The sequence below is a fragment of the Denticeps clupeoides genome, chromosome 4, assembly GCF_900700375.1.
Source record: "Denticeps clupeoides chromosome 4, fDenClu1.1, whole genome shotgun sequence".
NCBI lineage: Eukaryota > Metazoa > Chordata > Actinopteri > Clupeiformes > Denticipitidae > Denticeps > Denticeps clupeoides.
In genome coordinates, this window is record NC_041710.1 from 21,669,086 (window position 1) to 21,682,183 (window position 13,098).

At 44.3% G+C, this 13,098-nt stretch overlaps 1 protein-coding gene across 3 annotated transcripts in view; it reads left to right on the top strand.

The window, feature by feature from the left end:
• Positions 1–13,098, top strand: part of maml3 (mastermind-like transcriptional coactivator 3) — a 91,231-nt gene that overhangs the window by 42,986 nt on the left and 35,147 nt on the right. For all 3 annotated transcript variants that reach the window (XM_028977815.1, XM_028977816.1, XM_028977817.1), the window contains exon 2: positions 5,800–7,365. In XM_028977815.1, the coding sequence (XP_028833648.1) occupies positions 5,800–7,365 (1,566 nt within the window). The remainder of the gene's footprint in view (positions 1–5,799; positions 7,366–13,098) is intronic.

The following is a 13,098-nucleotide window of genomic DNA, read 5'->3' on the forward strand; positions in this document are numbered from 1 at the left end:
ACACACACACACACACACACACGCCTGAACACCTATAGCTACTGTACACCACAATGATCGGACACCTGCAGATCTCTCTGGGGGAACAGACATCCCTAAATGGTTTATTCTGCCCATATGTGCATTTGCACAAGAGCTAAATGCCTGAATCAAACAAAAAAGGTTATTTGTACCAGAGCTCTGACACTGACTTTTATTATGAAACTGCCTGGTATGTGTTTCTTTATTTGTCTCAATGGTTCAGAGATTGAACAAAGCTTTGGGGGATTTTTAAATGTGTAGAATGTTTCACTTCCTGGATTGTTGATGAAAATGGACAATGATGTCAGGAATGCTGGTCAAGGTGTAAATGGAGGAAATGTAGAATAGGTTAAGCAGGGACCTTTTATAGAAATGTTCAAATGTCTGCAGAAGCTGACATCCCTGCTGATTTTATTACTAATAGTACTGAACACATTGACAGTTGTTGTTCTAATGAAGTTGATGTATGATTTGCATAATGTGCAGAAGGTCCGTAGAGAAGAAGACATCGTTTTGAAGATCCTCTGAACCCATCGGCTAAAACCCTGAGAAGACATTTGCTCTAACTGAGGAAAAGCTGATTGAAGGTCAAGAACCCATTAGTCTCATGGAGCACCTGGTTAGTTGGGGCTTAGAATGGAGGGTGGAGCCAGTTAGACCATGAGTGGGGCGGTGTAGAGAATTGGGCAGGGACTGTAAGAATTAGAGGCAGGATCATCAGATGGGGAGACGCCCTTTGGGTGACCTAGTGGTGTTTTATTGATGTAGAATAAAGAGGATAGAATGCTGGCATAAGTGGGGGTGGGGTTTGACCCAGTGGAAAAGAAACACCACTGATGAAGCAAATGGACACCAATATTTGATGTATTTATTTACAATGACAATTATGATCTACATACATTTTTACAGGAATACTGGCCATCCCTGCAAATTCCGCACTTGTAGGACTAATTCTTATTGTAGGACTTAATATCTTATTTTATGTTATCTTAGTGCATTGGTTTGTTCTATTCAAACTGAATCAGATATTTTGCAGCATTTATACTCACAATATGAACATGAAGAAGGGAACATTAGACATTATGTTCATCCATTTAACTAAATAAACACCATGTGGGGGGAGAGAGAACCTAAAACTAAAAGATCATTTAGGGCCTTTTAACTGAACTACGGACAGCAGAGGGTGTAACGAATGTACTACAGACGCTGCATCACAGACACTATCGGTAGTGGAACACAATCTTTGTTGATGGAAATAATTGCTTGATAATATCGTTCTCCACAGCTACTTGGCTCGTACGAGAACTGATTGCAGACCCTGTGTGCCCCATTAACGCTTAAAGAGCTTGCGTTCCTCCCACAGCAGGACACTAAAATGGCGATTGTGTACAATCAGCCCAGGTCAGTCTGCTCTGTAATGGAGAGGCCGCTCCAATACACCCTGTCGCTTTTTTCTTTCCTGGCGGGCGGAGAAAGGGAAGAGCGATAGATAAAAAGATGGAGAAATGGAGGTGGAGGGAGAGGAAGAAAGAGATCTGTTGGAGCCGAGGCTGGTTGCTTCCTGTACGTTATTGGCAAAGCTGTCCAGTGCAATCAGCATAGGGACCAGAGGAGGAGCCACTGGAGCAGGAGGTTGCTATAACAACAGCACCTTGGTGTGCTTCTCTCTCTCTCTCTCTCTCTCTCTCTCTCTCTCTCTCTCTCTCTCTCTCTCTCTCACTGTTGGTGAGGCTCACTGATGTTGCTTCAGACATACGAAAGCACTACCTTCTGTCAAGAGCTTCACTCCTCCTTTCCTACTCCTCCCTCCCGCCCTCTCTCTGTTCTCCACACGGTTCTTCCTCGATCTGTGTGTTCTTCCACTTGGTAACAGGCATGGAAATGTGTGTGTATGTGTGTGCACACATGGACCCCTGAAAGCTTTAACAGGCGGTTAAGGAAAAAAAACAACAACCCACCCCCTACTCCAACTCTGCTCCCAGACACCAATCTTCCTGTTTGTGTGTGTGTGTGTGTGTGTGTGTGTGTGTGTGTGTGTGTGTGTGTGTGTGTGTGTGAGTTTGATGGTGCATTTTACTCTCATTTTCAGGATCATCCACTTTGTGGCAATGAAGGTCCTCTTATTGTCCCATTTACCCCCGTTGCAGCCATTCGGAATCGGCGTGGTAATGGAGCCGCCTTGGTCGTCGAGTCAGGGCTTGTTGCTGGGGCAAGCTGTGGGGTTTTGCCCAGTTGGTAATTATACAGTTGAGCACCAAGGCGTGGCACTGATCTGCCTCTTAAGGTTCCCTTTTACAAGGGGGGGGGGCGCTAAACACCCTCAATTATTTTATTTATTTATTTTTTTTTGCACACAGCGTCCGCCAAGCAAGACTCTTATTATTGACATCAATCACCTGCCTCTCAGACGCAGAGAGCCCCACACAGCCGAGGGACAAGGGAACAAACAAACAAATTTGTGTCGCAAAACTGTCAGTAGAGAGTCATGGCTGTGAGTGAGAAGCAGTTTTTATTATTTTTTTTATTTTTTTTCCCCCCCGTCACCCCCACACACACATTTTTATGTCTCCATCCCTCCCTCCCTCCCTCTTGTGTCTAGATGGAGGAAGCTGTCAGACGCTTTTTCCTTATCGTATGGGGGAGATGAGTGACAGGCAGCCTAATCGTCTTTATGGAATGATGAATGCTATTAATATTGACAGGCGTCGTGTCGCCCGGCTCTCCGGCATCCTACCAACCCGGGGAAGAAGGGTGAAGACGATTGCCACAGACATGCCGCCGCTGCAGCCCAAATGACAGTTCTGCGAAGAGCAGGCGCTAAAGCGTAGACGCAGAGACGAAAGATTGCGACGCCGCATGTCCTACTTCACATCTTGATTATCTTTTGTGCCCCCCCCCCCCCCTTTTTTTTTTTTTTTGGGGAAGCAATCCTTTTAAGTAAACACTGATGTTCTTTGTTTTCCGGTTTGCTCTGACTACTGTGGTCGCCATGGGCATGTGCGGATGGATGGATGGAGGGAGGGCGAATGGGATAAAAAGATGCAGAAAAGAGGGGGGGAGACACCCCCACCCCACAAGGGCAGAGAAATATCCATGAATCTTGTTATTTCTGAATTTCATTTGGCATGTTAGAGTGGGGTGTCTTGTGTGGGGCTTAGTGCTACACACACACATGCACTGCTCTCGGCGGGGGTTAGATATGAAAGGGGAATAAGATCTTCCAGTTGGATGAGGCAAATTTGCCACTGATGCTGGGATGGTTCATTCTGGGTCTGTAATTAGCATGTATGTGTGTACACACACACACACACACACACACACACACAAACACACTCAGTTCCGTGTTACAAGCTTTCATGGTTTATTCCCTTAAACTGTAATTAACAGGGGAGCTCGCACACACACTTTATTATTCACACTCACTTTATTGAACTCTGCTGGATCAGTTGACCAAAGAACAACAGACGCAACAGTCGTCTGTCCCTGATACTTAGAGCCTGTTAAAGTGCTTGATTCAAATTGAACATTTGATCTAAAATGTATTAAACATTCTAAATTGATCTTGGAGAATTTACCATGCACACTCAGTTGTGGAATAAGATTTCTGTTTACCTACAGTTTGATCATTTTTGCATTTGAGTTTTGCATTTGAGTAGGGTGGTAGTAACCTAGTGGGTAGAACACTTTCTTGTGAACCAGAAGACCCAGGTTCGAATCCCGCTAACTACCATTGTGTCCCTGAGCAAGTCACTTAACCCTAAGTTGCTCCAGGGGGACTGTCCCTGTAACTACTGATTGTAAGTCGCTCTGGATAAGGGCGTCTGATAAATTCCTTAAATGTAAATGAGTAGATTCATGAAGCCAGTGGTGTATCACAGTTCAAGAAAAAAAGTCACATAGAGGTCTCTTCTTGGACAAGGAATCATGTGCAACCTTTTAATCATTTTTCTCCTGAACTTTTTTTTCTTAATACTTAATTGATAAAAAGGCTTATATTTATTATTGTAATATGAAATAATTTCCTCTCATTTCTGTCCTTCTGAAGTCCAGTTGGTGTATATTAATCTGCAGATGTTTTATAGACTTCAAAGTGAAGAGATTGAGAGAGCGAGAGAGTCTGTGGCAGTCACTAAATGCACACCACAGCATGTCCGTAAAATCGCTCTCCAGACCTTGGTGACAGTGCCATTGAAACCTATATTAATGTGACCATGTGTGTGTTTGGGTAGAGGAAAGGAAGGATGGGCACAGACAATTGACTAGAACCAAATATGCATGTGGCCTTCACTGACTGTGAGGGTGGTTGGGGATTCAGTGAATTTGGTTCTGGTGCATGCCCAGTAAAGAGCCATGAGCCCTGTATGTTCGGTCCCAAGTGTGTGTTGCGCATTCATGGTTTGTTGGTGCACCAGACATGTGTAGCATTGTGTCCGGCAAACAGCACTGTTGTGTGGTGTGGTGCGGCGCCACAGCTAAATTTTTAATATTGTGTCTCACGTCGGCACCGGTGTATGGTTGGATGATGGTGACAGGCAACTTAGACTGCACTCAGTGACTGGGGCAAATTAGGCGGGAGACATTTGCTGTAATAAGCGCTCGCCTGAGTGTGAACAATAAAACTTTGTCATCTGTCAATGTTCCTTTTCCCCCGGTGCTACACGCTTATGTGGCTTTAAGCCCGCCGTCTCTATTGATCACTTTATTATGGGGTTCTGGGGTGTATTTCCCAACGGGTGCAGAGAAAGGTGCACGGGAGCGTTCTTCCCACCGAAGGCCACAGAGTGCTGTTTAAACAGTTTGTATTGTGGCAAAAGAAACAGCATGCCTACTGCCTAGTAGACCTCCAGCTTGGTGTGCTATTCTGCTTTGAATTAGCGCTCTAATTGCCTCTCAGGAGGGTAATGTTTAAATCCAAGCACCGGTGCCGATTACAAGAGTGGCACACGCGTGCAAACACACACACACACACACACCCTTTTTTGAACGGCTATATAATTGTTGGAAATGGGTTTGTCATGTGCCACACCACTATGAAGTGCCTGCCCAAATTTCCTTTTGACATCTGTGTTGTCTTATATTCTTAAACCTGTAGAGAATCTGTCACACACACAGTTTTTTTTTTGGTGTGAGATGTTCTATTGTAGGGTTGTGTAAACCCTTAAGTGGGCCTGATTGTGATTTGGCTGTGTGCATTAAAGGATTTTTAAGTATCCATTTAAAGAACTGGAAGTGAAATGATAAGTCTAATGAGGAGTAGTTTTTGCTAAAGGGAGTGCGTGTTTTTTGGTGTTCCTTGATATTACTCTCTGAGATAAGTATGAATTACTCCCCCTCAGTCTTACTCCTCCATGATCCAAATTTCATGCCTCTCTTCGGTGGATTAAAGTCGTATGATTTTTCCTAATTTCTGTTTACATTTTTTTTACGAATTAGTACATAACCTACTTTAGATCTCAGAAGGGCTGTGAAATTTCACAGCTAGAGCTTCAAAGTGAACCACAGTCCACAGGAATACAGGAATTCTGTTAAACAGGTTTCTCCATTGTATTTTATTATTATTATTATTTTTTTAATATAGTCTTTGATGAGATTGCATTTGACCAGATGCATGCAATTGTACTTTGACTTGCGCAAATATTGTGAAGTTTTGTCAAGGCTGTAATACCATTTTTGATTTTGATATATTACAAAGATGCACATGCCAGTTCATTTGAATGCATGTCCTTTTAGAATACTGTGTATTTATTCATGTGTTTTTGTATCTTTTTTTTTTTCCAGCTCCAGGAGACTGTTAAAAGGAAACTGGACAGTGCTCGCTCGCCCCTGAATGGTGAGCAGAATGGCATCTGTGATGGCAGTTACTCTCCCAATACCAAGAGATTGCGAAAGGAGGGTGGTTTGGACTCATTGAGTGGCTTAGCCAACAATGTTCCGCCCATTTCACCTATTCACCAAATGGACATCAAGCCACCACTGGGCGTGGGCAGCAACAGCATTAGCAATGCTAGTGTCACTGGGAACGGAAATGCAATCAGCAACCACATCACGGGCCGGCCTGAAGACTTGGGCAAGAATGGCCTGAATGGGACTTTGGACTTAGATGATGGCTTTGGCATCCTTAAAGACATGAAACAGGAACCTTTGGATGATGGGGTTGGAATGGAGTCCTCTGATGCATCTCTTTCCAGCCAGAACAAGCTGTTTTCTGACTTCAACCTGAACGATCAGGAGCTGCAGGAGCTTATCGATGAGTTGGCCAACACTGTGCCTGAGGATGACATGCAGGACCTGTTTAATGAGGACTTTGAGGAGAAGAAAGAGGCAGAATTCACTCGGCCAGCTGCTCAAACGCCACTCCCGCAGGAGCCCCCTGCAGCCGTGCCAGCGCCTGCTGCCCCACCTCCTCAAACCAACCAGATGCCCATGGGCTCCCCTCAGGTGCGACCCTCTTCCTCGGGTCCACAGTTCGCCACAACTGCTAATGGTACGCCACCCCAGCAGCCCCTGCAGCAGTCTCCGGCTGTTGCAATGGCGACCGGATCACCAGCCAACTGTGTGGCCCGCTCACCGCAGACTCCACCGCAGACCCAAACGCAGACAGCCAGACCTGGGAATGGATATTTGATGAATGCCGGTCCGGGGGTCGGGCCAAACGGTTCAGCACCTGTGTCCTCTGGGGGTCCTGTCCAGGGAGGTGGTGGTGGAGGCCCGGTACCAGTCACTGTGCCACAGCCACAAACCTCTGATCTGTCCCCTGCAGAACAGTTAAAGCAAATGGCAGCCCAGCAACAGCAACGAGCCAAACTCATTCAGCAGAAGCAGCAGCAGTCCCAACAGGCTAACTGGTCCCCTGCTGGTCCTCCAACCAGTCCCTATGGGGGCCCTTTTAACCCAGATAAACCAAATAGCCCTATGATGTACCCACAAGCCTTTAACACACCCAACTCCATGGTACCGGCCATGGCAGGGAACCCACAAAAATCCGGTATGAACAACTACCTCCCTCAGAGCCACATGAATATGATAAGTCAACAGCAGCAGCATCCACAGCAACCACCAAACAACCTAGGCAACCAGAGCGCCCTGAGCAAGCCTCTGTCGTACAGCAACACCAAGCCTCTGAGCCATTTCAGTGCCGTTGACCACATGGGCCAAAGGATGACTCCACCAATGGCCAACCAAGGAAAAGGCTCCATGATGCCCTACATGCAGAGTCAAGGTGGGGGTCCACAGCCAGCTCAGGGCCCCATGCCTGGCCAGACAGCCCACCTCAGTGAAGAGCAGAAGAGGATGCTATTGATGAAGCAGGGCTTACCCTACAATGCCATGCAAACACACTCCCAGGTAAGAAGCAAGGTTTTCTAACTAGCCTCCAAGTCGCATGTGTATGTCAGGAAATGGATGCAGTTTTTGTTTTTTATTGTTTGGTGCCACTTTTTGTTCTGAAATTGTGGTCTTCAGCAGATCTATAACTGTTAATGGTATTTGGTTGATTCATTAGCAGAGCAAATGTGGCAACTGGGTAAAGTTGATGTTTGTGAGAGCTGCATTATAATTTGTATATCACAAGTTTTAGATCTTCATCAAGTTGAAGTACACTTTTTGTTTTCAATTCTTGCAGTATGTTTGTACTGTTATGTTTGTACTGTTACGTCTGTACGCCGTTACAGCTAGAAATTTAGAAGGACTTATTTAAGAATCAGGGCTATAGAGGTTTGTGACCCCATTGATGCCTTGATTTACTTAGCTGTTCTACAGAGATTTTCTTGGTGGCAGTCAAGCCCTTCCTTTTATTTTCAAATTAGATATTAGATCAGTGCAAGATGGTAGTCTTCCTTGATAGATTGTCTCTACGCATTCCAGAATTTTTTTATTGTTTGTCGGTGTCCTGAACACTCCCAACTATGGTAAAATGGTGTCTGTTGCCTCAGCAACAGCTAGCACATTGAACAGGAAATCAACACTCAAATATATTAAAGTCTATGCACCAGCCCCTGGTGTCCCCGTGGAAGTCCAAAAGCACCTCCTGTTGTCTCAAATCTCATCCATTTTTGTGCTCTAAGACATACCAATTTCCTGTGATTGTATTTCTAGCTATTTTCACCTTGATAATTCTGGTGTACTCGTCTTTTTATTACCACTTTAATGTTAATCTCATAATTCGTTATCAATTAATCCTCAGTGTGTCTCATCTACACTGTTAAAGTCATCGGTGAATAAGCTTGTCAATGACAAAGACCCAGTTTCATCCTATCAGCTCTTTTTGTATGTTCTATCTTGACATCTTTGCATTTCTTCTTTCATTCTTTCTGCTGACAATTTGTCATTTATGTGATTTTTTCTTTTTTTTTTCTTTTTCTCCTTTCTAATCCCCACGTTTCTCGCCATAGCCACCCAGAGACACTCAGCACCAATAACCAGGCAGATTTATGAGGATTGTTTCTTTCCACAAGGAAATGCAGCAAATAGCGGCTGTGCGAGAGAGGGAAAGGTTGGGGAGAGATGAAAATGTAAAGTGGAGGGAACAACAATAGACTTTCATCTGCACGGCTAGTGGTGTAGGGAATTAACTGTGCTACCAGAATGTTGTTTAGTCATCCAGTTGATGGTTGTTAATATTATTTTAAGTTAATTTTCTTCTTTCTTTCTTTAAAATCATACTTCTAGCTGTCCTGTAATGCTCCTTGGTGGTTTTTGTGCAGAACGGTTTAAGAAGTAATTTTTTTTTTGACCGCTCTTGTAGAGCTGAGCACCTTCTGCCTGTGTGTCTTGACAGGGTGCCGGTAAGTTTGCCAGACAGCAAACAGGCCATCAAGCTTATCGATTATCGGACAGATGAGGCATGGGGGCACAGCTGAGTTGTGGGGAGCCAGCATCATTAGCATTATTTATGCCCACCATCACACACACACAGACTGACACAGGCTTGCTTTACAGGTGCCACAAATCTTGTTATTATTATGGCATAATCTTATTAGTGCACAATTATGAAACTTGATGGCTCTTCTTAAAAGCTTGTTAGTCAAGGTTTAATTGTCCCGCTCTTCCATTTAGCATATTGTCTCGGTGATGGTAATTTATTCTCTGGTGACTGGGAGGAGGGTACTGGAGGGATCCTGATTCTTGATGGTTTGAGATTTGGGCCTTCTGAAGAGGAAAGGTTTCATAAAGCATATCAAGATTTGTCATCAGGTGCGGTGAGACGTTGCAGCATCACTGATTTCGGCTGAGTTTACGGTCATGCGTTTCACACACATCTACACAACCTTTTAAGATGTAGACATTTCTGTACGCGCATACAGCAGAATCACAGACAACACAGATGCTCTGGCCCAGCTCTGACCTTGTTTGTCTTTTCTGAAGGGTAAATCTCAACTGAGACCTCAGACAGTCGGTATAGTGTTGTGCATGTGTGCGGCTGCCTCCAGCAAGGCGTCATCTCCGTGCAAGAGCCGGACTTTAACAGGCACTCGCGCTACTCTGAGAAGATAAAGAGCGAGAAAGACCACCCTGACGCACCCATTCCATCCCCCCAGCCTCTCCATCCTGAGGAATAGGAGATATTAGCCCCACCCCCCAGCAATCCCTCTCTCTCTCTCTTTTTTTTTTTTTTTCCTCTCCCTCTCTCTCTCCCCACCCCCTTTCTCTGGCACACATGTCAGGACTTGAGCTGAGCTGTTCTCAGATCCTGTGGAGAGGCTCCTAGGAACAAGGGAGGAGGAGGAAAGGGAGGGGTTGAGCATGAGGCAGGCAGGCAGGCAGGCAGGGAGGGAGGTTGGGGGTAGGGAAGGAGGACTGCTCTGTGCTGTTCCATCCTTCCCTCTGAACATTGACACCATGCGAGGACAGCCTGTTCAGTCGCCACACCAAACAAAAGAAGCCGCTAAATGAAATTTGGGGGAGGGAAGCGCAGACAAATGTGATTTACCACTGGGGAGGATGTCCTCATGTGTGCAAACTACACACAGATCTTCCAGATCCAACACCATGTTGTGTTTTCGTGTTGCATGCGGCAAATAGGCTATTTGATGGGGTAGCGCCCATTAATAAGTTTATCTGAAAAATGAAATACCCCGGCCATGGCAAGTCGGACCTGTGAAACCTCTCAATGTTACACAGATCCTGGGCATGTCCAGTTAGTAGTCATTAGAGCACTTTGGGTCACACTGAGAACTGATCTGGTCAGATCATTTGGCCAATTTATTTCATTTGACTGTTCTCCTCCTGCATACCATTTCAATTTACTTCAACCATAATCACAAAAAAGCTAATCTAGTACAGGAATGTGCTATGCTTCAATAAATGGTTGAGGATTGTTAGTTGCATATTTCTTATAAATATAGGACATATAAATGCAAAATGGGCTTAATTAGTAAAATATTGTACCAATATGCAGAAATGGGATTTATGTAACTTAATATTCAATTATAAAAAGTTAAACTATAGACTCCATAGTCTTCATTCTTAGAGCTTGCTAATTTTAATTAAATTACACTAGTCCCACAATGTGTATGTTTTACCCTGATCAGCCACAACTTTACGGCCTCTCAGTATTTAATGAAGTTAGTTGGAGCCCTTGAGGCATGGACTGTGGTATCTGTGATCACGTCATGTATTGGAGACTGGTGTAAGTATTCTAAGATGTGAGGTGCTTCCATAGATCATAGACCGGGTTTTCCAGCACATTCCACAGATGCACAATTGGTAAAATCTCTGTGGATGCAAGATCCCAGGTTTCCCAGCAGAACATTTGCCCAAATCTGCACACTGCACAATCTTGGTTTCACAAGTGAGGTTTTGTAGTTATTAAAAATATTGCCAACAAAAAGATCACAGAGTCCTAGAAATGCATTGAGATATACTTTACATGATATAAATGAATCATACCAGAGCACAATCACATTGAATCAAACTTCCCAGTTCAGTGTTAAATTGCAGGTGATAAATGGTGCAAATTGAGCAAATAGCTAAGGGTAAGTAAATAGGTAAGTACTGCCAGACTGTCAGCTACAAGTATACATATGAATGCACAGTATGTTAGAAATGTGCTAATGCAATGTGACATGTAATTTGGCAGCATGCACCTGATGGTAGCACTGTTGGAGTTTTGCTGGAGGATTGCTTCCCTTTAATACACACACAGCCAGTGTCTAGGAAAGATGCTACCTCAAGAGCATTTCCTGTTGATTCCATTCGATCAGCAATGTTACTTAAGTATTATGGTTAAATTACTTAAATATGAACTCCATTTAAATTCTCCCTACTGAGCCAATCTTGATGTGGTCACATTTGGCACTTACTACCATAGTGTCCCTGAGCCAGACACTTAACCTTAAGTTGCTCCAGGGAGACTGTCCCTATATAAGGGCGTCTGATAAATGCTGTAAATTATGAAAAGCACTTAAGTATCACAACTCATTAAAATACTAAGCATCGAGGAATGTTGCATTCAAACGCAAAGTAAGGAAAAGTAATCTATTTATTTATTTACTTAAGAAGACATTTTGTCATTTTTGTGTTTCATCCATGTTTTATGTTTTAGGCATGTGTAACTTTTAGTGAAAAAGTGAACATGAAGTGCCCACTCTGTCCTCTGCATGCCTGGGGAGCAGTGTATGGGGACGGTGCTTTGCTCAGTGGCACCTTGTCTGTTTCGGATAAATATATAATGTGTGTATCTAAATTTATTTATTCATATGAATAATTATTTTACCTATATAACAGCTTATTTATTTAATTATTTTTTTTTAACATTCATTGTTTTGGTTGTATTTGTTTGTACAGTATGACCTGTAGCTAGTATGTGTTGAAAGACTTAGTTTGAAGCATTAAGACGCAGAGTATAGGTTGAACTGTGTAGTCATGGTGGTTTGAGTTTGTGTGGGTGCAGACTGCAGGTCAACCTTCTAGACATGTGTTTATGTGTAGATACACAATGTGGATGGTGTATGTACTGTGATTTTTTTTTTTTTTTTTTTGTGTGTGTATGTGTGTAGATATGATTAATTATATACGTAACTGGAAGGTTGTTTGTGTGTAGGTTGCGGCACTCGGTGGCTCATCAGTGCGTTGCGTGCTGCTCCGGTGCCTGTGTGCTCTCCCCACCGAGCTCTAGTGACAGATGGAAGGTCTGTATGGATCAGGGCAGCGGGGACTGAGGAAGGTTTAGAGAGGGAGGGACGCAGAGGACATGTCTGGGGAGAGGAGGGTGAGGAGGAAAGGGTGTGTGTGTGTGTGTGTGTGTGTGTGTGTGCGCATGCATGCGTTTGTGGGGGCATACTGAAAGCGGGTGGGTTTCAGGAGGTGTCTTGGCTTGATTCCGAAATGTGCATGTGCATAGCCCTGAAACACCGAAGCCCTGACATACAAAGATATACGGTCAGGTTGGTGTAAGTCTGAGCGTGTGTGTGTGTGTGTGTGCGCGCGTGTGTGTTTGTGTGTCTTGGATGACAGTGCTCTGTTTAGTATGCTGAGATCAGGCTGTTGCTCACAGTGTGCCGTGCTGCCGGCCGGACTACAGAATAAGAATGATCTAGCCGCACAGTTTCTCTCTCTCTCTCTCTCTCTCTCTCTCCCTCCCTTTTTCCTCCTCCTATCCTCCTCTCCTCTTCAGAGGGAGGGTGGGAAGGAGGGGGCTAGAGAGAAACTTTGGCCGCCACAGCCACTTCGCGTTGCCATAGATACAATGGCCCATAGCACCTTGCCGCCTGAATCAATGGCAGCTGCAAGACAAGGAAGGTGGGAGGGAGGGAGGGAAAGAAAGAAAGGAGGAGAAGAGGGGGGGGGGAGTGTCTTTGTGTGTTTATCTGTGTATGTGGAAGCGATTGGGAAGTACTTACCAACATGTCGACAATGTGCGTAATGTTACACGAATTCCTTGAAACAGGAAAAGCCCAAGGAGGAAAAAAGAGAGAGCGAGAAGGTGAAAGATTATTAAGAAATGTAACGGATAAACAGCAAAGCCTTTGTATTAGTTTCCAGTCAGAGTGACACACTTTTCTTTCTTTTTTTTTTTGCCCTGCCTTGCCTAATTATCTTTCCGTTGTATGTCAAGGAACCGTGAAACAATTATCTCTC